The sequence below is a fragment of the Nelumbo lutea genome, chromosome 3 (genome assembly GCF_056320005.1).
Source record: "Nelumbo lutea isolate HS-2025 chromosome 3, American lotus-T2T, whole genome shotgun sequence".
Classification (NCBI taxonomy): Eukaryota; Viridiplantae; Streptophyta; class Magnoliopsida; order Proteales; family Nelumbonaceae; genus Nelumbo; species Nelumbo lutea.
This window is the reverse complement of record NC_142686.1, coordinates 12,263,844-12,289,065: the sequence shown is the minus strand read 5'-3', so window position 1 is coordinate 12,289,065 and position 25,222 is coordinate 12,263,844. Positions and strand designations below refer to the sequence as shown.

The 25,222-nt window shown below is 37.7% G+C and overlaps 2 protein-coding genes across 3 annotated transcripts; both read left to right on the top strand.

Moving 5' to 3' along the window:
* The first annotated feature begins 1,728 nt into the window (after positions 1-1,728).
* LOC148862987 (uncharacterized) lies at positions 1,729-11,902 on the top strand. Of its 2 annotated transcripts, none has more exons than XM_088974596.1 (4): positions 1,729-1,792; positions 2,047-2,223; positions 9,533-10,915; positions 11,549-11,902. In XM_088974596.1, exons 1-4 carry the CDS (start codon positions 1,778-1,780, stop codon positions 11,579-11,581), a joined length of 1,608 nt encoding a protein of 535 aa, XP_088830722.1. In that variant the 5' UTR covers positions 1,729-1,777; the 3' UTR covers positions 11,582-11,902. The 2 variants fall into 2 exon arrangements, with proteins under 2 accessions (XP_088830722.1, XP_088830721.1); XM_088974595.1 differs by having other exon boundaries at positions 1,751-1,882.
* Positions 11,903-17,833: 5,931 nt separating this feature from the next.
* Positions 17,834-18,827, top strand: LOC148862986 (uncharacterized). The gene has a single exon (XM_088980448.1). The coding sequence runs from the start codon at positions 17,873-17,875 to the stop codon at positions 18,476-18,478; it is 606 nt and encodes a 201-aa protein (XP_088836574.1). The 5' UTR covers positions 17,834-17,872; the 3' UTR covers positions 18,479-18,827.
* Positions 18,828-25,222: the final 6,395 nt, after the last annotated feature.

The window sequence follows — 25,222 nt, the reverse complement described above, 5'->3', positions numbered from 1 at the left end:
GGACATAATCACATAACTACTTTTAAGTTTAATATTAGGTCGGGTCGGGCCGGGCTATTTTAACAAAACCCAAGCCCGGCTTGAATTTATTGGGGGCCGGGCTTTTTGCCCCGAATTTAAGCCCGCGGGCCTATAAGCATGTTCAAGCCCGTCCGGGGGTCGGGCCGGGCCGGTCTGGCTCGTTGGGCCACCCGATTTAATTAGAATTTTATAAGAGACCGATTTAATACATGTCATTGTCCAATGAACGCCAATTCTAATACATGTCATTGTCCAATGAACGCCATTTCTAACTTATCATAAGCCTTTTCCATGTCCACTTTGCAAGCCACAACACCCGAATTACCCTTTTTCTTTTTCATAGTGTGAAATAGTTCATGGGCGGTAATGATGTTATCATTAATTTGCCTTTTTGTAACAAAAACACTATGAAAAGGGGAGATAATTGACTCAAGGATTGGCTTTAATCTATTGACCATAATTTTAGCAATGACCTTGTAAATAACATTGTAGAGACTTATTGGTCTAAAATTATTCAGTTCTATTTTACCCCAAATAGAGACTTATTGGTCTAAAATTACCATCGACTTGAGAATTATTGAGGCAATCAGTTCTATTTTACCCCAAATCCAATCATTGGCCAAAAATCATTGAATCAGTTAATGATCCAATGATTCATTTGACAAATTTAATCATTTTTTTATTTTAATTTTTTGATTCTTTTATTAGAACATGCCGTCCATTCAAACCAAAGGGAGTAATTATTAACCGAAAAACTGAACGATTCCGGTTCCGGATCGTTTTATAAAAGATTGTTTGAAGAATTGATGCCGTATCCATTTGCGTGGACAGTACCGCTCAGTGATTGAAGAATAAAATGTTAAGTCATGCGGGGTTGGTAAAGTCGGCCTTTTTTCTGGGTTATGATATGATATGAAAAGAACCGCGTAGGAACGAATGTTATTTGACGGTGAAATTACTAGAATAGGCCCTAAGCTTCAAGGGCGATGTGTCTCAGGAGTTGGGTGCGAGCGGTCTCAGGAGTTGGGTGCGAGCGGGGCGCTGGGAAGCCCGGGAATCGCTCGAGAACCAACCGACCAAGCGAAGCGTCGAAGCGAGAGCGAACGTAAGAGCCTTAAGAGGCCAGGGGAGAGTGATGAGTCCAAGAGATCAAGACCCTTCCGTTATTTTTCCTCTTTCTTCTAAGAATTGAAATGTCGAAAACACCCTCCGCTGTTTGTTACACCTGCACCACAGCCACCACTTTATTTTTCACGTTGACGTCTACGAGTAGGAGAGTTTGAACATTGAAAATGAAATCCACAACCGGTAAACGAATATAACGAATTTTTAAGTTTCATTTCATTTCAGTACACGTGGCACAGTCCGGTGGGTCTCGATAGGTATATTGAACGGTTATGATCAGTTGATAGGGTGGGCCATATCTCAAAAATTCAACAATTGCGCTCAGTAACTAGTGTGGGTTCGAGTCGGACCCTCTAAACCCGTTTATTAACGGATCCGGTTGGGTTCGCTCCATTGACTGTTTATTATTGTTTTCATGGCGCGCTCCCACAAAACGAAACTAATAAAAAAAGACCTAACTCACTGTCACACTGCAATTTAAATTTGTCATTTGGTGTGGCAACGCCGTAATTTCAGTGACTACAATGGTTAATTGGGTAATTACAGAAGAAATTTCAGTTCATAACAGACAGCTGCAAGGAAGGGGAAAACAACCTCCCTTTCTTCGGCCTGGTCTAAACCGAAAACGCCCATGGAGGAAGCCGAGGTAAAAAACCTAACCGCCAAACATCTATCTCAACCACCACCACTACCATCGCCGGCGCTTCCACCACCAGCACTACCACAACTGTCATCTGTTTGTATTAGAAAAATTTGTTTCTCTTTTGAGTTTCTTCAACTGTTTCGTGACTGTTCTTAGTTTCAGTAAATTGTGGTTTGGGGGGGGGGATTCCATTACAAATGGTTTGTTCTAGACATTTGTCCTCTGGTTGTTATTCTCTATTCGGTATTTGGTTGCAGAAAATGGTGGCCTTGAAGAGGGCTTATGCTGATATAATCCTCAATACAGCTAAAGAGGCGGCCGCCAGGATTATGGTATCGGAGCGCAAGGCCCTTCAATTCCAGCAGGACCTTTTTGCCGCTAAGGAAGAGGCGCTTAATATGCTACTTCGACTTAAACAACTCATGGATTCTAAGGTAATTTGTTTCTCTGCGTATGGATGAGTAAAAAGTTATGTTTTTTATTCGCTCCTTGATTGTGATTGCGGTTCTCAGTCTTCCGTTTGTGGCTGTATGGATGTATTATGCGGTGTTAATTTCTCTTGCTTCTTTATTTAGTTTGATGAATGGGATTGGAGTGAAATGCTGTTCAGTGATGAAATTTTTGTTTTACGGTTGATAGGTTGGACTATTTCTACTAAAGTCTGTTATCTAGATCAGTTATAGGTTATTGATTATTCACTCCAGAAGCGAATCGGTATTATTCAGTGTAGTAATTATTTTGGGAAATTTAATATCACCTACTTTTCAAAGGTAGACCAACTCTTGGAATTGGGTTCATATATAGGAATAGAATAATGCCATGCTGAAGGTTTTCTTGTCTCATGGGTATCATCAATATTGCTGGAAGGTATCATCAATATTGCTGGAAGCAAAGCTGCATACAAGATTTGTATCTTGTCTCTTTTCTTTTTATATAACTTTGTTTGTTCATTGTTTAAATTAGGTTTTTCTATATACAACTTAGGTCCTGTGATAAGATGCTGAACCTGGCACAGCGTGTTTAATTTGAACTCCAGGGCAATTCATAATATGCTAGTTCAAATGACACAGCTAGATTATTCATACATATGGAAATGGATATGTTCCTATGTATTTGAGATTCCATGCTTTATCCTTTCTCTTTATTTACTAGTGACTTGAATCTGATGATTAACATCCCTTGGTTATGTTGCTGACATGTTTTTTATTACATTTATAGCTTAAATTTATTATGAAAATCTTTGGAATTCATCCCAATTTCAACAAATCTACAGTGCCAAGTTTTGGCAATTACCAATGACATGGATGACAGGTGGTTCTCCTTTACATTTTGGGCTTGCACCAAATTAATCCAAATGTAAACCTTCCCATTAACTTTTTTATGGGAGAAATAAGTGTTATGATATCTAATTACTTTGTTGTCTTAACAAATAGTTGATTGGTTTATTGATGCAATTGTGATAGAAGAGTTCAATGACTTGGATCAAGCTAGAGGTCTTCTAGACCTAGCTACTGAACTTGAAATCAGGACTTGGTATTTTGATGTTAGGGATATTTTATGAGTTTCGAAATTGTTTTACCTTTTAAACCATAATATGTACTACTAATTTTCGCAATCTCATATTATGGTTAGGTAATGTGTATCTTAATATGCTATTATGATTTATGACACAGTATTTAATGGACATATCCAATTAATGCTCACATTGCAGAGGGATGTTGTTTGTCTGTTCCTTTCTTTCTTGTATGTATTTCTTGCATTATACCTGTTAGACATTAATAAATACCCTTTGCCCCTCTTATTATTGCCTATTATTCTGGAAGCTTGTAATTGTTGATTGATCAGAAACTAAAGTTTGGAAAGCTAACCTGGTCATTGTTTTTTATGATTTACATCCATCCTGCATCAATGGCATTTTTGGTGATGTTACAATGTATTTGATTCTAAAAATGAAAGAATATAAAACCTTGTTCTTTGTATTAGAGTTCTTTTTTTTTTCTTTTTGATCAGTAACAATAAAATTTATTACATGATGAAAAAAATTACGTTACGGATTTTGTGCCTTTGAACCCCATTACAAATGTTAGCCTCAGCTAATCCCCTTTACATTTCCTCAGTTTGGAATTGTGCCTCAATACGTATTACTTCTAAAAACCCCAACTTTTGCTAGTATGTTGACTAGGTGATTAACTGATCTTGGACCTCCTTTGAGCTGAGCTTCAGCTTCTGTACATAATTTTAGTATCCTCACTATGTTCCTGTACTTCCAAGATCCCGCTTCCATGCTCTTTACCCAAGCAATTACAACATTAGAGTTTCCTTCAATTTGCATTCCTTTGTGTCCAAGTGACTCTGCCAACCTAAGACCATGTGACACTGCCAATAATTATGCTCTAATTGAGTCTCCACTCCCTGTTGCTCCTGAATAGATTGCCTGAATATGTCCTTCCAATTCCTAAAAGCTCCTCCAACCCTGGATGGCCCTAGATTTTCTAAGGTAGTTTGAAATTCCATTAATTTGTGTCCATGTTTCTCTCATTTTGTAAGAATTTGGTATAAAATTTGAGAACATACTAGTGATTGTAAGGTTACAAGTAGACTGTAACTCAAGAAAAAAACACTAATCATTACTAGATTTTCCTATATTGTAATTGTTCATTTTATAGGAACTCTTTAGAAGGTTCAATTGTTACTCTATGACTTTTTGGAAAGGGGCATAAGTGAAAATGGAGTGCATTTGGATCCTTATCTTCTCTCCTTGAAGTTGGAAGTTAGAGTAGGACTTCTTTTCTTAAAAAGAACGAATATGCTACTGAAGCTCTGGCAGAGTTCCCTGTTAGTTATTTGATAAAAGGAAGTTTACTTGATAAGAAAATGATTCATTAAATATACAAATTTCATAGTGTGTTTGGAGCCCTTTTCTCAAAGGTTGGAACACGTCTAAATGATGCATACTTGTACATCTAGAATGTGGGTTGCTATTCATCAAAAAACGTGGGTTGCTGGGAATATGTTTGGCATAATGGAGGTTGCTTGTCATAGAGATTCTGATTGAGTCATTTGGAATTTATCAGAGTAAACTCTTTCAAATTAGACTGAGATTTGATCTGCCTTGGGAAATATGTTTTCTTAATTTTTGCCCACTTGACATAGGAGCTGCATCTAAAGACTTATATGACATTTGGTTGGGCTTAAAATGATCAAATGATGTCTTCATTGCCTTGAAAATAGTAGTCCGTGAATTAGAAAGACTTCCAGGTTTTATAATGGAAGCTCAAAACAAGAAATCAGAAAAAAGCTTCAATTGAAGCTTCTTGTTTTTGGTTTATTTTTTTGTTTTTTCTTTTGTTTTTTTCAGTTTCAGGCTTTCAGCTTCTACTTAGCTATAGCTTTCAAAGAACATCTTACCACTGGAGGGAGGATTCAATAAACTCAATATTGATCAAAGCAGTTTTGGGATCTGTGAATGTCTGGAATAGGAGGGGTGCTTAGGGATGGTGAGGGACAAAGAATTGCTTTGTACTCAATCCCGATTGGAGTGGGTGATTCTCTAAGGGCTGAAGTTATGGCTGTGCTAGAGGGAGTATACGAAGGGCAAGGAATTTGAATATCAGAAAGACAGTCATCAAAGGAGACTCTAAATTGGTAGTGGGCTGGTTACAAAATGAGAAGGCAAATATGTGGAGTTACAGAAAGAGAGAAAGAAATTTAGATGGCTAGAAAAAGATATGGAAGTGAGGTTACAACGGGTCGAAAGAGGTGATACATTAGCAGATAGGGGTGGGGAGAGATCAAATTTTTTGGGTTCAGTTAGCGAGAGATAAGAGAGTTTATCTCTCATTGACTGCATTATAACCTTGTATGCAATATTTGCATGTTCTATATTAATAAAATTCATGGTTATTGATCCCAAAAAAATCTTACTAAACCATAAAAGATCTATCTTAGGCTTTAAAGTTTTTGAAAGCCTAGCCACACCTAAAAGAACAGGGCCAAAGTCTTTGTTTCTTTATCTCTCTTCGAAATGCTCACCTGTATCTTTTTCATTAATTAATGAAATCTTCTGGTTATTGATAAAAAAGATAATTGATCTATATTAGTTAGTTTACATCCATGGAGAGCCATTATTTGCTGAATATTGTTCTTCTCTTGCTCTGAATAATCAATTGCATCAATATTTGCTAGGAAACTGTGTCTCCTTGGGAAAGTACTCAGGTTTCTTGCTTCTCATTTCTTATGCTGGTTATTTTTCCCCTTTTACTGTGTAAAGAATGTGGTAGAATGGAGTAATCCTTGGTTCCTTTATCACATGTTTGTTTCTTGCACCATGGTAATTCTCATTAGATTGTTTCTAGAATTAGTTTAGTCTAAAATAGATGTTTTCTTCATCTACTTCTTATGCCATTTCTGGCATCGGTTTTGGATGAATAGACTGTGAATCCCAACGAAAATAGTTTTTTACCAATTTTATTTCAGTAGGTGGTGAACCAGGTGGAAGAAAAAAAGGGCAGTAAGGATCTTATTACTAGTGTGTGTGTGTGTGTGTGTGTATTCTTACTTAGATGGCAGTGAAGTAGAGAGTTGGATAATGATGCAAATTAACTTCATTTTCGGTGCTGCTGCTGCTGCTGCATAGCCTCTCTGTTACTGTTTTTGAAGACAGAGAGATAACGCAAGAAGATGGGTGTCTTCTAAATGCAGCAAAAAACCTTGTTCTTATGTAGGTTAGAGGGGACTACATTGGTTTTTGCTCTTTAGGTCCTTTCAGATAATAAGCAATGTGCTATGTGTGGTTTGGTGTCTTGCATTAAAATAGCATCAATGAGGCATTGGACAATTGCTGGCTTGGCAGTCATGATGTTGGTGTAGTGCCTAAAATTTTAAGATATGGGATTAGTACGTGCTGATGTTTTCACTCATGGAAACATTTCAGTTGGTTGCTTGATTGAGATGGATAAATGGACAGAAACAAGATAGTGTCACCTACAGCAGCAGTATAAATTTACATGTTCCATAGTTCTACATATATTGCACGTATTGTCTGATCTCTGGGTAGATATGAATGCTGTCTGCAATTCCCTGCCCAGCTGTAATGTTTCTCGTATGATATGCCTATATGTCCATGAAGCATTGCTGTTGGTTCCGAGTTTAATCTTCTTGGTCCAGTGTAGCTATATTTCTGGCCTTTCTTATATCTTTGTTTTTAAACTGTAAACACATGCAAGTGAAGTGTGTTAAGAAGTTTCTAGAAAGGTATTCCATATATATAGGGCTGGTATTCAACTTTTAAACTTATTTATTTCTCTTGAGCATGAATCCATCTTTTACCTGATCTAATCTTTACATCCGATATCAAATACATCATACACCCCCTCTCCAACCCCTGGAAAAAATGATAAAGGAAAAGAAATGGTTGGTGAACAGGCATTGTCTTTTGAAATGTGATTCAGGTTGATGCAGTAATTGCCATAATTGTATCATGCATATCTACATACTGTAGAACTTTTGATGGTTGACAATGTTCTGAATAAACAGATTACAATGTAAACTGCACACATGTTTATCTTAATTTGTCTTGGTTTCATCCATTAATATTTTTCATCAGGAAACATTTTATATTATGCTTTTCTGTCACATTAATCCATTACTGAAAAGTAGATTCAAGGAAATCTTGTCAAAGATGATAAAAAAAAGGAGTAACTTTTAGTATGTTCTTGGAAGTATGGGATGAAGATACATGTCACCTGATAATGGTCGTCTGAGAGGGAGGATTAAGGAGGTCTTTGTTCAATGGGCTTTAACTGTATCTAGTGATGCATAATTTGGTAGTCGAGGGAAGAAGAAATCAGTGTTTTAAAAGGGGTGGGAGGTGTACGCCTGGAGGTGTGCCTCCAGGTGAGGCGCCCCCAAAACACCTTGAGGCGTATGCCTCAGAAGAAAAAGAAAAAAAAAGGAAAGGAAAAGAAAGGGAAGGGAAAGAAAAAGAAAGAAAGAGAAGAAAAAAGGGAAAAGAAAGAAAAGAAAAGGAAAGGGAAGGAAAGATAAAGGGTAAGAAAGTGGGCTGGGGGTGAAGCCCCCAGACCCCCTTAGCTGGGGGGCAAATGCAGCCAATTTCAACTAGTTCTATGCATTCTTCGTTCTTCTTAATATAAAAGATTTTTAATAAAAATAAAGAAAAATGATATCCTCCTTCCTCTTCTTGATTCTCATCCCCCTCCTCTTAAGGAGGCTTACGCCTCTTATGTTCTGAACTATGCCTAACGCCTCTAGGCAGTGGAACACCTCACATCATGCCTCCACGTTTTAAAGCATTGGAAGAAATTTGCAGAGCCCAAATTGGTTGTGCTTCAACTCACCTTTGTATTTCATCATTTAGAAAACAGACATATAACTCTTTAGAAGGATAGTCATGAGATTTTCTGACCAGGTCATGTTCCTGGATCAAGACATCAAGTATATAATCCAGGTATATCTATGCCCTTTATTATCGCATAGCTGTAGCTAGATGCATGTGTATGCATGAATTTGTACAAAATGCGATGGTGCCCCCATCATGGTCCATGGTCATGCTTAGAAATTAGGACAGATGGTACATATCAGTAAGGTTATTCACTATACTACTATATAGTCTGGTGTGTTTTTCTAGTGTAAAGTGATACATCATTATCATAGATATTTATTTTCAATCACAACCCTTGATTACAAAAGCAGCTTTCATGGTACTTGGGCAGTAATAGATGATGGTAGAAGTGGTTTCTATTAAAAATTTGTTCAGGGTCATGCTTAGAAGTTAGGACAGATGGTATATATCAGTAAGGTTATTCACTATACTACCATATAGTCTGGTGTGTTGTTCTAGTATGAAGTGAGACATCATTATCATAGATTTATTTTCAATCACAACCCTTGATTACAAAAGCAGATTTCATGGAACTTGGGTGGTGATAGATGATGGTAAAATTTGTTTCTATTAAAAATTTTTCCATTAATTTGTCACATGGTAAGACTAAATAGACTTGGGCTATTGTTTTAGAAACCATACCACAGATTGAATTGGAAGCCCGTCTCCCACCACCACCAACTGGGAAGTGATACCTATCCAGTTTTCTTGTTCAACTTTTAATTGTACAATAGGGTAGTCTTATATCATCTTGAACACGTGCATATAACTGTCTTACTTGAAGGCCAACATTACCTTGTATAAAATTCATCACTTTCTGATCCACCAGATTTAAGGAAACCTTATCAAAGTAAACTTTCCTGTATTCAGTTTGTTGTATTTAAATAAGATAATCTCATTACTAATAAAAAAAAGAGGAAAAGAAAGAAAGACAAATAAAAGAAAAGGAATGGAAGAGCTTGATTCCAACATAAGGAATGCTAGCTATAGGGATTAGTCAAACCCATCTTTGAATAGAGGTGCTTGAACATCATTCTGTCCATGTATAATAAATAAAGTTTAAATTGTCACTGATGAAAGAATACAGGTGCTTGAACACTGTTATCTGGTCCGTTGTGCAAGGTCAAGTCTATTGAACATTACATTCATTCGAACCTGCATGATGTAACAGATCCATGGTGTTCAACGTACCATATTCAAGGATGGATTTAACCAACCTGCATAGCATTGGTCTTCCAAAATTTAGCTTTTTCCAACTCTCTTACTGACATGATCTGCTGCTTTTGATACAGAAGTTGTAAGGAATCTAAGTAGTGTCTGCAAATGTTGTATATTCATTACAGATTGCTGAAGCAGAAACAACATCTTTGAGTCAACGAAGAAGGATTGAAGAGTTTGAGTTGCAGCTCTGCCAAGCAGATGATACAATACGACACCTTAGGTCTGAGTTGAAGATAGTGCAAGATGAATTTCAGAAGCTGAAAAACAGCCCTCTGCAGCCACTAAGTGAAGTTGAAGGGAATGCTGTTTCTTATGATGATTCATCAAAGGACAAGAAACCAGATGCTTCAGAATCCATTATATGGCCTCCTCTTGTCTCAGGTCCCAGACCTACATCAACTAATGACATGAAGAATATGCCTGTGGATCAGAGAAATGCAGGTGAAAAGTGCTGTCCTGCATTGGAGAATGCAACGACACAGATTGAACCATTGATTGATTCTTCTGTGGAGAAATATTATTCTGGTAGAGAACCTGAACTTTACAGAAATAGATGTACTCAGAGAATTCGTGCATTTGAAAGGAATGCGCTAGATGGTGAACTGCCTCTTCCTGGACAAAGAGATGATCAGTGTTTGAGCTTAAAGAATGATTTGATTGTCAGAGAAGGCAAAAAAGTTGAAGAGACCTCGACTGTAGCTTCTCCCAAGGATGAAAACATCATGGAGAGAAACCAAACTGAGTTAGGATTAATGCAGCATGATAGCAATTGCAACAAAGGTGATGTGAAGTTCTTTCACAGATTTAAGCGAAGAAGAAAAGCTAGATGCAGAAAGGCTACCTCATGCAGGTTTATTCCTGATCAGGCCATGAAACCTCATGAACCATCTTTCCTTTCTCGTTCTAAACCCTCTGCCTATTTGGTCAATGGTGATGTTGAATCTGGTGAAGATCCATCAAAAGCAATTGAAGGTGAGAACCAGAACTGTTCTGATTCCCATTTGGCTTCCCTGTCACAGTCTAATGCAACTGGCATGGATACTCAATTGGGATGTGTTGATGGCGTTGGAAGTGAGCCTACACTTAGTGAAGCAGGAAATTGTCAGAATGCTACAAGCAAGGATTCAGCATTGATAGATGAGTCAGCATTAACAAGCCAGGATAGCAAGGCGGCAGTTGCTTCAGGAGACACAGAGTGCAACACAAACCTTGAGACAGCTGGTGTACAGTTAATGAATTCTGATCCCAAAGATGGAAAAACATTTGAAACCACAGGTGGGGTTCCTACTCAAGCTGTGAATGATAGGCTTCTTAAGTACACATTCCGGAGAAAGCGGAAAAAGGAATCCTTGAGCAGCCCTGATGAGAATGCCTCTCTTGAAAAGAAAAGCATGCCAAATAGGAGAACAAGAGATAACCAAAGCAGTGCTCAAGAGCCACAAAAGTCAAGCTTGATAATAGAATCATCTCGAGATAGTAGGCGACTGGTACAAGTTGCTCGACAGGTTGGTGTATGCTTTCTATCCTCTATTACAGATTTTTCTTGATGTGTGTTTGAAATTGGATTTTCTCAGTTTTTTTTATTAATTCAATGGATAAAAGTTGTGCTAAATAGAACCCAGTAACTGTGGGTTGAAGTCTATGCTAAGACTTGGCTTGGTTTGATGATTATAATTGTGTATTCCAAGTCCCATCAGATTATACATTCTTCTAGGTCATCTGGAAAAAATGGAAAAAATTATGTTGAAGAGCCTAAAAAAGTTGTAGCACTCTTAATCCGGAGCTCTTGAACAGTGGAGGATGATGGACATCGGATATCTTCCAATATATCCGTTTTTTTTTTTTTAATGGACAGAACTATATGGCAGTCCTTTAGGTTGGCTGACTGTTTGTGGAGTAGATCATCTAGGTTGGTTGTAGCAAAAGGTTGTTCCTGTTCTTTGCATGAGGATGACATGTTCATCTGTGTTATCTATAGAGTAAATGTTTATATAATCATGCATTCAATCTGATTAATTTCCATTTTTCTACATCCATGTGGTGTCACTGGTGTGGTGCTTAATGTTTCATTTGTAGACTTGATATTCATGATTAGACAGGCTACACGAAAATAATCCTTCTATGTTTTCTTTGTGCAGCTCATTTCTTTGTCTGAGAAACGGTGGTGGTAGTTAGAGTTGGCTGTATCTTACATCCAATGATCCTACGTTAAGGAGATTGAGCTTTGGGGGAACTGAAAACGGGTTCCCTAACTGGTGGAGGTCTCAACAATCTTCATCTCCAGAGAACGCTGAATGACTTCCAATTATGAAAAGGGAGTTTGAATTCCTTGATACTAGTTTGTGGGCGTTATATCTAATAAATTATGATCATTACAGCATTCTTTTTCTATTTTCTCCTTCTTTTCTCCCTAATTCCCTTTTCCCATAGTACTCTGTTATTATACAACAGTGTTATTTCTGATATTTCAGTGGCATCTTTTGTTTGCCAAATGTTATTCATCTATAGGTTTTCAGGGTGGCCATCCGGCTCTTTCATTCAAGTGTAGGTAATGCATGGTAAAGGTTTCAAGTTCTCAAATCATGTTATGTAGCTGTACTTTTTTCAGTGGAAGGTACGTTTATAAATCTGCCATTCATTGGCAGCTTGTTGAGAACGGGACTTGAAACTTGGAAGGTGATGAAGAAGAATCAGGGGAAGAAGAGGTAACTAGAAGACTGTTTTGGTCTGGTTCAGCTCTTCTGAATGCCTTTTCTTCTAACCACAACAGCAATTCTAGCAACCTATCGTTTTAAGGTGGTGGTGGTTCAGTGCCATGGATTTGGGGTTCAGCGTTCGCTTCTGATTTCTAAGTGGTAGCACGAAGGGTTGAAAACACGTCTAAACTGCAATGATAAATGAACCCAATTGGTGGTTGAGTTGTGATGGCTGCTTCTTTACGTGGACAAGTAATCCATTTTTCAGGAGAGTAAAATTGTCAGATGGGGGACGGAAATGGAATTCGATACGAGACACTTGCCTTGAGGGCTGAGGCCCGATCCAACCTCAACCTTCGGACTGGTTCGATTTAACTCCATCAAATTCAAAATCAAACAGGACGCCATCACCATCCCAGCCCGGACCCTTGGTGTTGATAGTTTTATAGCCTCAATTCTAGTATTTATGGGATTGTAATGTAGCACATTGATGCAACACTAACATCAACAGCCACATAAATGGATGGTCGGGTTGTCGTCTATAACTGCCTGGAAGTGGAGGTGGAGGAATACAAATGCGAGTTATATTGTGAGACCAACTAGCTCACTTGGAACCATTGGATGTGATCGATGCACGATTTGGAAGCTCCTAGCTAGAAGGTTGCTTGACGTGCTCATGTGGCGAGTTGGATGAAACTGCAAAAACAGGGATCAGAGAGATCGGGGTGGGTGACCCAGTGAGGTCGCTCCGATGCCTAAGTCAGTATTCTTGTTGTAGTTGTGAGCTAAAATTTGAGTGTTAAGAGAGCTTAATGTAAATAACCGCGCATACCTCTCTATGTCATTGGGGTTGGTGCCTTTATATAGGTTTTGTTTGGCGTGGGCTTCACGCACTGCATCCGAGATTTTTGGGAGGTCACCTAACCAGTCCGAGATCCCCAGAGGTAACTGCTATGCACGTTGACCATCCTCCGGAACATTTGGTACATGGGTAAACTTTCGAGAAACTTGGGAGTGTCGGGATATGCATACCAAATTTGTCGGCGAGCATAACTCGTAGATTATCTATTGGACCTCAGTCAGGTTGGCAAGCCCTCGAGAGAAGTTGCTCATTGCGTCGAGGTCACATCGGCTAGTGACGAGGTGTTATAGGTTAGCCCTAGACGAGGTGCTCTTAGTCGACCTAAGTTGTGGTCGAAGTTGCTAGGTCAGAGTGAAGACGAACCACGATTTGGGACTCCAAATCATTGCTTAGGTGGTGCCCATGTGTCATCCAATTGTTCCAAGATGCCATGTGTCACGATGTGACTGGAGGGCCAAATCCGTCTTCATCAATTGCCCTCAATCCCGAGTTGTGGGTAGCTCAGAAAAAGGAGTAGATTGTTCATTTTGGCCTAGAATGATTGCTTGATGAGCTCGTAGTCATATGTGTCGGTCCAATTTGTTTATCATGTCGGAAGAATTCAAGTGTTTGCAGCCTTACGTAGGACCTCGTCGTCTTGATTTTGGGGGCACGAGAACAGACTCATCAGCTCGAGGAGAGGTGAAGCAAGTATCCCGAGGACATATACCTTATTAGGGATGCAACCATCAAGGGGTTCTGCAATCCGACCTATTACCTCAAGAGCGGAGCTCCTCATGTCGTTTTAAAGAAGGGGTTCTAATTGCGTGATTGATTTATTAGGTTGCTCCACCTAGGTAGACTTCGACACGGTGTCACTTGAATTGGTTCTCAAAAGAGTAGCTAGTGAGTTCGATGTGGAGCCTGAAATCGAAGTGAAGAGATCGACCAAGTTTGCATTCGTCATGGTGCTGAGAGCGAACTAGTCTTTCCCTTGTTTTCTTTCTCGTGCTGAATGCAGACTATTTTTTTATTTCGCCCATGCAAAAGAGGCGATTGGGTCTTATGTGGTGCTAGTGTCTTTTATCAGCTCGGCACCTTAGCCCTTAGGCTCTAGGAGCGACTCGATGTCCATTCTCATTATCCTTGCCCATACTGAAGAGGCGACTGGGGTCTCATGTGGTGCTGAGGTCTTTTACCAGCTCAACACCTTAGCCCTTAAGCTTTGGGAGCGACTCTTGGTCCACTCTCCTTATCTTTGATGTTGCCCATGCCGAAGAGGCGACTGGGTCTCATGTGGTGCCGAGGTCTTTTATTAGCTCAGCACCTTAGCCCTTAGGCTCTGGGAGCGACTTGCGGTCCGCTCTCCTTATCCTTGATATTTCCCATGCCGAAGAGGCGATTGGGTCTCATGTGGTTCCAAGATCTTTATCAACTCGGCACCTTAGCCCTTAGGCTCTAGGAGCGACTTGCGGTCCACTCTCCTTATCCTTGATCTTGCCCATGCCGAAGAGGCGACTGTGTCTCATGTGGTGCCGAGATCTTTTATCAGCTCGACACCTTAGCCCTTAGGCTCTGGAAATGACTCGAGGTCCACTCTCCTTAACATTATTTAGCCGACGTGCGGCTTAACCTTTCCGCCTAAGCGGGTGGTCATTCTATAGCAATTTCTCATATGGCTGCTTCTACGTCATCTCATGGGATTATCTTTTTGGGCGAGTGCTTGCAAGACTGCTATGTACAGACCCCCCCCGACACACACACACACATTGTGAGGGCTGTTGATACAAAATATTATTGTCGGTGTGAGTTGGTAGTTCGGGGCCACGACCGTACTACATCAGCCTCGTTGTGACGCCAGTCATCCATTCCTACAAGAGAGGCCACTGGGAACTCGACCTGCGGGGGCAGCACTATTGACTCTAGGTCACCATCTCACGTGGGAGCCTTGGAGGGCTCGACCTGCAAGGGCGTCCATGTAGTTTGCTAGCCGTTGACTATTGCGGGAGCTATGAAGGGTTCAACTTATAGAGGCGACCTCCCTACATGGGGCTGGTGAGGCCTCGCCTTGGCTAACTGTTGTTGAGGATGAGTTGATATCGTTCTGTTGCTGTCTACATCGCGTTTCAATCCCGGTGGGAACCGCTGATGGCTCTACCGCGGGAGAGGGCCGCTCACATGTGGTACCTAGGTATCTATCTGAGGCACTAGGAATGTTGAGTTCGACCTGAACTTGTCTGATTGTCATAGGGGAGTCCTCAAGGTTCATCACGGATGTCTTTGCCCCCCCCAGTAATTGATATTCGTTCTGGATGTTGCTATTGCTCAAAAATGCCTTTGAATTCATAAAAAATGGAAATTAGAGAGTGAGAACTTAATTTTTTAACAGGTGAGGTCTTTAACTTTTTAGAAGATGAGGACTTATCCTTTTAGAAAGTGAGAACTTAGCTTCTTGTAGCGTTTCCCACTGACGACACTAATTGATGATGTGCAATCTGGAAGCTCTTAGCTAGAAGGTTGCTTGACGTGCTCACGTGGCGAGCTGGATGAAACTGCAAAAACAGGGATCAGAGAGACCGGGGTGGGTGACCCGGTGAGGTCGCTTCGATGCTTAAGTCAGTATTCTTGTTATGGTTGCGAGATAAAGTTCAAGTGCTAGAGAGCTTGAATGCAAGTAATCGCATGTAACTCTCTGTGTCATTGGGGTTGGTGCCTTTATATAGCCTTTATTTGGCGTGAGTTTCATGCATTGCATCTGAGTTTTCCGGGAGGTCGCCTAACCGGTCCGAGATCTCTGGAGGTAACCGCCGTGCATGTTGACCATCCGGAACACTCGGTATGTGGGTCAACTTCCAAGAAACTTGGCAGTGTCGGGATATGCATATTGAATTTGTCGGCGAACACAACTCTTAGGTCACCTATTGGACCTCAATTAGGTTGGCAAGCCCTCGAGAGAGGTTGCTCTTTCCATCAAAGTCACATCGGCCAGTGACGAGGTGCTACAGGTCAGCCCTAGAACTCCAAATCATTCATTAGGTGATGTCCATGTATCATTCAACTATTTCAAGATACCATGTGTGACGACGTGATGAATTGGTAATAAGCATGGGCCGGCGGTCGCGGGTCCATTAGAGATCCCAAGCCAATGGGCAATGGTTTCATTTAAAAAAGGATTGAGTCATGTGAGCTCGCATCGTGGCATCATGACTTGCAACTACGTGACTCCTGATGCCAATAAAACTGAAAAGATAGAGCCGACAAATACATCTGAAATTTGAGTGACATTCTGTTGCCGTTGCCTCAGCATCCACCGTGCACGGTGGATCCCAGTATGTGCCGACCTACAGTTTCGAAACAAAAGTAAGTTTACTTTAGAAATTAGAATAAGATTTTAAATTAGATTAGATAAACTTCAAGCTGATGTCACGTCTCTCTCTCTCTCTCTCTCCTCTCTCGGAGCCTCACAGGTGAGAATCATTCAAGTGTTAAATTAACAGAAGACGCTATAAGTTTGTCTGCAAAAGCGGAATGATAGTGTCAAAAAAAACTTAAAAAGTAGAAGTATAGAGAGACGTAAATGATTTGATGATGAAGGAAAAAGGGACGTGAAGGAAGAGTGAGACTGTTGATGATGTGCCAAGTCAGAGAAAGAAAGGTAAAAGAGGGTGCCGATGATGATGCTGTTAACATCATAGACATATTGTGCGTATTGTCTCAGATGAATGCGATGGTCTGCTTTTTTTCCGACGCGTGCAGACCCGACCGGACGCTTGCAGACACACACAAACTCTCTCTCTCTTTACTTCAAACGCTCTGTCAATCATCCAAGAAAGGCTGTCGGGCTTTCGGCATCCGTGAACCATGGTTTCTTATTGCAGTTACCAAACTACCCCACACCCACTTACCCCTTTGTTTGCTGCTTCAGGCATCAGGATTTGCCAACGGCTGAAGTCATTGTCATCGATAATGATCAATCCGATATACCATTCAGGCTTCAGCCATTAAGGGGGTCTTCCGTGTTATTCAATAAAAACTGTTTTTATTTTTCTTGTTTTTAGAAAAATCCAAATCAAGAAAAGGAAAAAAAAGTTTTTAAGCACTTATTTTTCTCAAAATAGAATAAAAATAATTCGTTTGATTAAAATCATAAAACAATCTTGTTATTTAAACCAACACCAAAATACTTCCAAAACCAAAACACATTTCACAATGCTCAAATGATTTGCCATGGAAAGCGTTTTGATCAATCAAAATCCATCCATCCATGAATTTTGATAAATAACACCTGATTCACTATTAAGTTTGTGATTACAGTTTATTGATCAATTGTTTTTTTGAATGCAAAAGAAGTTGTTTTATTTATGGTTTATTTTTAGAACCGTAATAATTTTGTGATTCATTTATATACTTTCACTATACACTTTTAATTGTACAGTCATTATTGAGAAGAGACAATATCATATAGATAACTTAGCATGTCATGCATACATCAGCAAACTATGTAAAAACTGGTTGAAAAGGCTAGCTCTATTTTGCTAGCTAGAATGCTGATTCCATGATGGTTGTTCATGAATCATGAATCAGAATGAACAACCGAAACGGCGAAACCACCTCTACATGTTTCTGTTTTAAGCCCATATTGTCTGTGAACAACAACAGGAGTTCACAGCATAATGATTTATTCAGTAACAGAATGCCTCATGTTACGTCTTACCTCAATTAGCTTAGCTAGTAATGTCTAGTTGCCTCCACGCATGCATTCTTCAGTCTTCACTGGGCCATGATCATCCCTTTAGCGGGGAACAACAAGCCTAAGTGGTATTCTCGTAATTAATGTAAATATTATGGATTCTTTCCTATTCCTCGTATGATAAATATACTTCTTTAAACTTGTAAAGCACAAACAGGCTGAAGTCGAGAAAGAGATGGAAATGGAAGGAATTGCAGTAAACAACAGAAGGGAAATGGAAGGAGAGAAGAAAAAGAAAGAAGATAATAGGTTAGAATTAGAGTTAGAGATTGTCTTGGTGACGCTGGGCACGGTTCTGCTAGTTGCAGGTCTGAAGCACGCCATGACTTCCCTGCTTGAGCAATGGCGCGCGCTGGTCTTCCTCTTACTCAACCTCGTCCTCCTATCCATCCTCTTCATGTCCATTCCCTCCTCTTCTGCGTCATTTAACCACAAGGACTACAGTGCAGAAAAAAGCACTACCCCAGACGGCAATGATACCCAGTCCCAGATCATCACCAACAATGGCAAGAGCAAGGAACAATGCACTGATCAGCCGGCGCCAGCGGAGGAGGACCTCCATAACAACATAGATGATGCTGAAGACGTCATGCTCACAGAGCCTGTCGATGATGACGACGACGGAGAAGGCAACCCTCGGCAAACAAAAGAGGAGCTTAATGCACGGGTGGAAGCTTTCATTCTGATGTTTAGGCAGCAGCTGGCGTTGGACGCCAAGAGGGGAGGCTTCTGCTTTGCATCCAGAGTTGATTCAACTCCTTCACTTGGCGTAGTCTCGTAGAAGGAAGCACGTACAATCGCTCCCCGGTGATTCTATGCCGTGGTTTATGATATATCTCACCGGTCGTTCACCATTGGATCCCAGATTAGAGAAAGCTAGCCTGAGGTTCAGAAGGAGTTGTTCAGATGCAATGGTGAACGGCCGGGCATACCATGAACGCCGGGGCCGACTGAACACAGCATATCTGTCGACTGCCGATCGCTCCGAGATGTTCTTAGTAGTTATATTTGCTTATTTGTGTTGGATGTATTTGATGTCAGCATGCAATTCGTCATTTTGGACCTTTTGGTGCTTGGTTTTGTAACTTAATCGTGTAAAAAGCAATTATTGAGTTGAATATTCTTTTAGACTCTTCTTGTCTCTCTCTCACACACACAGACACAGTCTCACACATTAACGTAAAGTTTTGCCTCATCTGGATCAGGTCCCATCCAATCTCATGAATATTTTGGACCATTCCATTTCAGTGTCTAGATCGTTCAGTTTGTTCAAATTCATTTTAATTTAGATTGATTTCAACCCTAACTTGGTTCATTGATATCTATATTCTTATCTTATATTAATATACCACATATTGGCTTAATCAAATTGAATTCAACATAAATTTATTACAGAAGACCAGGTCCAATCCAATCTAATAAATATTTTGGACTGAATTAGTCCAATCCAATATCTTCAAATTTATTTTGGATTAAACGGGATCCAATCCAAAACCGGTCCATTGACACCCTTACTTGTTTGAGCGTAGATTTCATTTGTACAGGTAAAATGTCTATGAATCAAAATGAAGATGAGTAAAAGCGAATTGTTGGTCTGCTACAGTTGTCGTGGATTCTTCATTCTGTAACAAGTGTTCCATTACCTGGGTATTTGCACATAGGTAATGGGACACCTGTCACAGACGGAATGGAAGTGAGTGTGAGTGCAACTGTGCATGTTCTAGACTCAGTACATAGTTGGTTCAAATTCTATTTAATTTGTCTTGTTTGTTTGGAGGGAAGTAACATTATAGGGTAGAGAGAAGAAATTGGGGAGGAAGGGGATGAGCAAAAATGTAAAAATTTGCATCAGTTTTTGGAGTGCTATACAATTTACATCCATTAAGATGAAAAAGATGGTTATCAAGGCGATTAAGTAGGGAGGGGTTAACTCTGCTCTGTTATTTCTGGTGATAGTAGATCATGCAAAGAATGGGATTGTAGCTAGCTATGAATTATTCAAAAGACTTCCCTTCTTGGCTTCAAGCAGCTCTTAGTTGTGTGAGCTTGGAGCTGAGGGGAGTTAATTGTTTTGTAGCTTGTTGCTTTAATGAAAAGTTCTTTTCTACCAAAAAAGATGAAAAAGATGAGGTGGTCCCTTCCTAAATTTTAGGAATCCCGATGTTTGCAAGACAAACAAGAGAAAAGTGAATCAGATGCAAAATTTTTACCCACTCCACTTTTTCATGGACAAAGTCATATATGCAGCTTTAGATGTAAGATGGCTGAAACACAAAATTTTAGCTTAAAATATTTTTTGCCCATGTATTTATTTTTTGAGTAACAAATAGGGGCTTAATTTCATTCATTTCAGTTTTTCATCGGGTGGTTACAGTTCAAACGGTTATAATTCCGGGTGGTTTCAATTTCTTAGCACCAGTGGTAATTCCTTGGTGGCCGTTGCTTTTCACCTCTCATGTCTTTTTGGACTCTCTATCTTTACCTTTGTGAGGGGCTAGTGTCTTTATCCCTCACTTTAAATGGTTGGAGATGCGCTCTGTAAGTGATAGTTCCCATGTAACCACATTGAGCCGATCAAGGAGTCTGAATCTAAGTAGGAGTCTATCACACTCTGGATAACTAATGACTTATCTTGTGAATCATAATTGTATTTGAACTCTTCTTGTATATCTATCTATCTATCTATCTATATATATATAGATAGATATCTACTTTCCTCCTTGTCAAAGACATGGGTGAGAAGAATAATAGCCTGATCCGTTAATAGCCTCTGTTTCTATTTAGTTTTTTTACTTCTATAAGCTCAATTGTTTCTTCTGTTGGTGATTCTGCCTCACCTTATGTTAGTTACAGAAGTTTTTTTTTTCTCCTTTGTCCACTGTATCTATTTCATTCTCTGTAAGCAATTGTATTTGCAGTTTCTTCCTTTGTACTGTTTTTACTTCTCTGTATTCATATAAGTTTCTTAGATTTAATGAAATATGATTTTTGCCTTAAAAAATATCAAAAAAATCTGGACAGATGGGTCACACTATAAAGGTAAATCAAGGGGCTGTCCTAGCAACATTATGGACAGTCATATTTGCTTGAAGGTTAACATGAAAAACTGAAAATGAAAGAAAGGTGAGGTGAGAAAGAAGGGTTCTGTGTAATCAGGGAGGGTGTTAATACACCACGGCGGAGTAAGATCGAGAATCCACCAACAACCAACAACAGCTCAAGAATCAGTTTGGCATTGCCTCGAAAGCCAAATGAGATAAAGTGCAAACTTAATTGATACCATGCATGCAAAAAGGCCTACGGTTCTACTAGTTGAATATACAAGGAAGGTGAATGGCACAGGAAGGGACATGACCTCCATTGTGGTTGTGGTCCCTTATAACAATACCTGCACCACCTTTCCTTTATCAACTCCAACTGCCCCATTAATCTTCAACCAGCCCACTTGAGGTTTTGAGCCTTTTGAGTTTTGACCAAGGCAAAGTGATCATGTACGGTACCTATTTGGCGACACCAATGAGGATGTGTTTGAGCAGAAAAATGCTCCACCAAGAAGCCATTATTAAGCAACCTCCTCTTTTGTATTTTTCTGGGTTTTTTTTTTGCCATTTATAAAGCCTACTTTCCTTGTCATTTACATCAAAACAAATTTTAATAGGGATGAAATATATATATAGTGGTGTGAGAAGCAGATACAGGGCTACATATGAAAAAATAAACTAACCAGATTTTTTACGTTGGACAGAAAATCTCGAGTCCTAAAGCGTTGAGACCGGACTGGACCTGAGGACATGTCTGACCTGGCCAATCCTAGTCCATCCTAAATTAAATGGCTATTGCTAGCACGCACCTAACTACCCAAATTCCCTACTGAGCTTGGGTCGACCCAACCCATCAAGCACTTCTAGGGCCTGAGTTTGAAAACGTTCACAATGTCATGAAAAATCTTCGGTTGGGTTCAATCAATGTCTTTTTCTATACTAGTAAGTATATACGTACTTTGCACGTGGCAATTTTAAATGATGATAATGATAGTAATAATATATTCAAAATTTTCTATAAATTTTACGTATTTTTTATTTTTATATTTATTATTAATCAATTGCAAATTGCAAAATCCAAATCTAATTATACAAACACCTCATCCAAATATGTGATAATCGGATCGAGTTGTAAAGTTTCAAATATCATAGATAAGCCTACCTACTTTGCCTGACTTTTCTTTTTGTAGTGTTTTCTTTTTGGTGTATCTTTTTTCTTTTGTTCATTTATCAAAATATTGTAAGATTTAAATAGAGGAAATTAAATGAGGTGAAAAGTAGTAATTCAATTTACAATTTAAACTTTACAATTAGATAGGAACTAAATTAAAAAATGAGTATTTTAGTTGAAAGAAAGCTTCACAATTTTATTCATATTTTTAATAGTAGTGTAAATATAGAATCATAGGTGTATTCAATATTTTTATATACTTTGTTTTTTCTGTGTAAAAATAATTCTAATATATCAAACTTACTTCTATTTAATATGATAAAAATATGATATTATACATGTGCTTGAATGTTTTTTTTTTTCAAAATTTATGCATTTTTATATTTTTACATTTTATTAATTTTTATCATTTATTTATGACATTAAATGTTAACACATTTAATCCAAAAGTTGAACTATTTATTATTAATTTTTATATTTCTTTTTTGGTTAGTTCTAAATTATGTATTTCATTTTCATTATCAATAAAAATAATTCTTGTTTATTATACTTATTTTTTAATTTAATTAATACAAATATCATAAATGTGTCTAATTTTTTGTAATTTTCTATATTTATTTATGTTTAAAAAAATTATTACCTAACTATGACTTCGTAAGTTTATCAATTTGATTCAGATTATTGAATTGCTTAGCCACCATTTGGATAAAAAATGGTTTTGTTTTTGAGTCAATTTTAAAATATATGGGTCTATATTGTTAAAAATATTGACATTGATCTAATTAATAACATTTATTAGTGAAAAATAACTTAAAAATATAGGATTTAATAAGAGAAAATGAGATTTAATACCTTAAGTAATAATTGAAGTTGCATTTTCAACCTTTACAATTAGACATGTATTAAATACAAAAGTATAAGCATTTTAGTAGACATTAAATTTGGCATTAAAGCTATAATAAAATGACTTTTATACCCTTTTTCAAACAAAGAAGTAAAGGGTTTGCACGTGGCAATTCTAGATGATGATAATTATAGTAATAATATATACAAACTTTTCTATAAACTTTATGTATTTTTATTTTTTGTTGTTATTTTTTTTTATTTTTAATTATTAATCAGATGCAGATTACAAAAAACACTTCACCCAAATATGTGATAATTGGACCAAATTGTGAAGTTTTAAGTATCATTGATAGGTCTACCTATTTGGCTAAACTCTTCTTTTACAATTAAATAGGGACTAAATTAAAAAAATGAGTATTTTAGACACTTTTTAAAAAACTGGAGCAGACCAGACGATCAAACCGTTTGGACTAGGAACAGGTCAAGTCACCAATTCCATTTTGGCCCTAAACCGCTATCTTTAAAAAAAAAAAAGCTGAAATGATCAAAGAACTGTTGACCCGAACGGTTTAACTGTTAAAATGTTCAACCCGATTAAGGTTCTTGAGTTGCTTTCCAACTAATTTCCAAAATTTTTATTTATTTTAAAATAAAAAAAGAAAATAAAAAATTGAAAAAATGAAACTTTCATATCTCATAAACTTATTTGGTTATTCCCGATGGCTAAAATTAGTTAGGTTTTTAAGTTTTTCCATTTTGATTTTGAGTTTTCTCATTTCTGTGATTCTTTTTAAGTTGTAACAGAAAAAAATGCAACTTTAATAAAAAATCAAAAAATCAATGCAAGAGATAAGAGATTAAACATTGATCTTATATTAAATTCTAAGATACACCAATGAAGCAAACGTTTTGGGATTTGAGAGATATGTAAGAAAAGGGCAAATGGTATTGTAACAGTGGTGATGATGAACATAGAGATAGCCACCGGTGATAGTTCTTTCTTCTTCTTAGGGCAAAATAGTTTTGTAGCAATGATTGGTGAACATGGTGACAACCACATTTGGCGACACTCTCTTTTCTTGTTCTTCTTTCTCACTTTTTAGCTTTAACCAATCGCCTCTTTCTCAAACTCTCACACTCCCTTCTTATAATAATGTATATATACGGTGGACTTTTAACATAATCCTAATCTAACGGTCAAAATAAAAACTTGCATTATATTCTACATCTTATCAGTTTGACTTGCTCAAACTAGACAATTGAATTGTTGACTCGAAAGCTGGAAATTAAAGCGGTTTCATTTCTAGATCGGTTGTTAAAACCTTGATTTTAGTCAAAAAAAGTTTCAAAATATTATTCATATTTTTAATAGTAGTGTAAATATAAGATTATAGATGTGTTCAATTTTTTCTATAATTTTTTTTTATTTTTGTGTGTAAAAATAATTTTGATATATCACACTTACTTTTTGTTTAATATGATAAATACATGATATTATACATGTGCCTGAATGTTTTATTTTTTGCAAAATTATGTGTTTTTGTTTTTTTATTTTTATATTTTATTAAATTTATTATTTATTTATAACATTAAATATTAACACATTTAACCCAAAAGTTGAACTATTTATTATTAATTTTTATATTTAATTTTTGGTTAGTTCTAAATTATGCATTTCATTTTTATTATCAATAAAAATAATTCTTGTTTATCACACTTATTTTTTAATTTAATTAATCAAAATATCATAAATGTGACAAATTTTTTTACACTTTTTATTTGTAAATTTCTTTATTTATTTCTATTTAAAAACTTTTATTACCTAACTATGACTTCATAGGTTGATCAATTTGATTCAAATGGTTGGATTTCTTAACCACCACTTGATTCAGATGGTTGACTTCATAGATAGTTGACCTTAAATTTTGTCAAAAGTATAATATAAAGTTGGGTGTTCAATCACATGAAAATGTCTAAAATATCCATGCAGTTTAACAAAAATGCTTATTTTCTTAAAATTTCTCTTCATATGAATCACTACCCCAAACCCTTCCCAAGGTTCAAAGTATTGATGCAAATCGGGTTGTATCAATTGATATGTATCATATTAGGGGCTTCTCGATACGCCCCTACAAGGGTGTTTTTCAGGGTCCCGACCGATTCAGAGGATGGACGGACCTTAAATCGGCCCTTCTGAACCAGATTCGAAATAAAATTAAAAAAAAAAACTACCAATGCTGTCCAATAGATCACTACCGATGTATCAATATTTTGAACCTTGACCCTTCTTATCTCTTTTCTAAAATTGATTTTTTTTTTCAAAATTGTCCTTCACACCAATCACTCCAAGGCAAAGCTGCAACTTTGGATTCTCTTTTGTTTTTGTTATTTATAAAGTTTGTATTGTTTTTTTGTACAAACCAGCCTCATTAATAATTACATGGGTGTCATGGACATTTTCATGCCT

Coding starts and splice junctions, on each gene's coding strand:
- LOC148862986 (XM_088980448.1), top strand. CDS start 17,873: ATGGAAATGGAAGGAATTGCAGTAAACAACAGAAGGGAAATGGAAGGA.
- LOC148862987 (XM_088974595.1), top strand. CDS start 1,778: ATGGAGGAAGCCGAGGTAAAAAACCTAACCGCCAAACATCTATCTCAA. Junction 1,883..2,046: donor CACTACCACAACTGTCATCT/GTTTGTATTAGA, acceptor ATTTGGTTGCAG/AAAATGGTGGCCTTGAAGAG. Junction 10,916..11,548: donor TGGTACAAGTTGCTCGACAG/GTTGGTGTATGC, acceptor TTCTTTGTGCAG/CTCATTTCTTTGTCTGAGAA.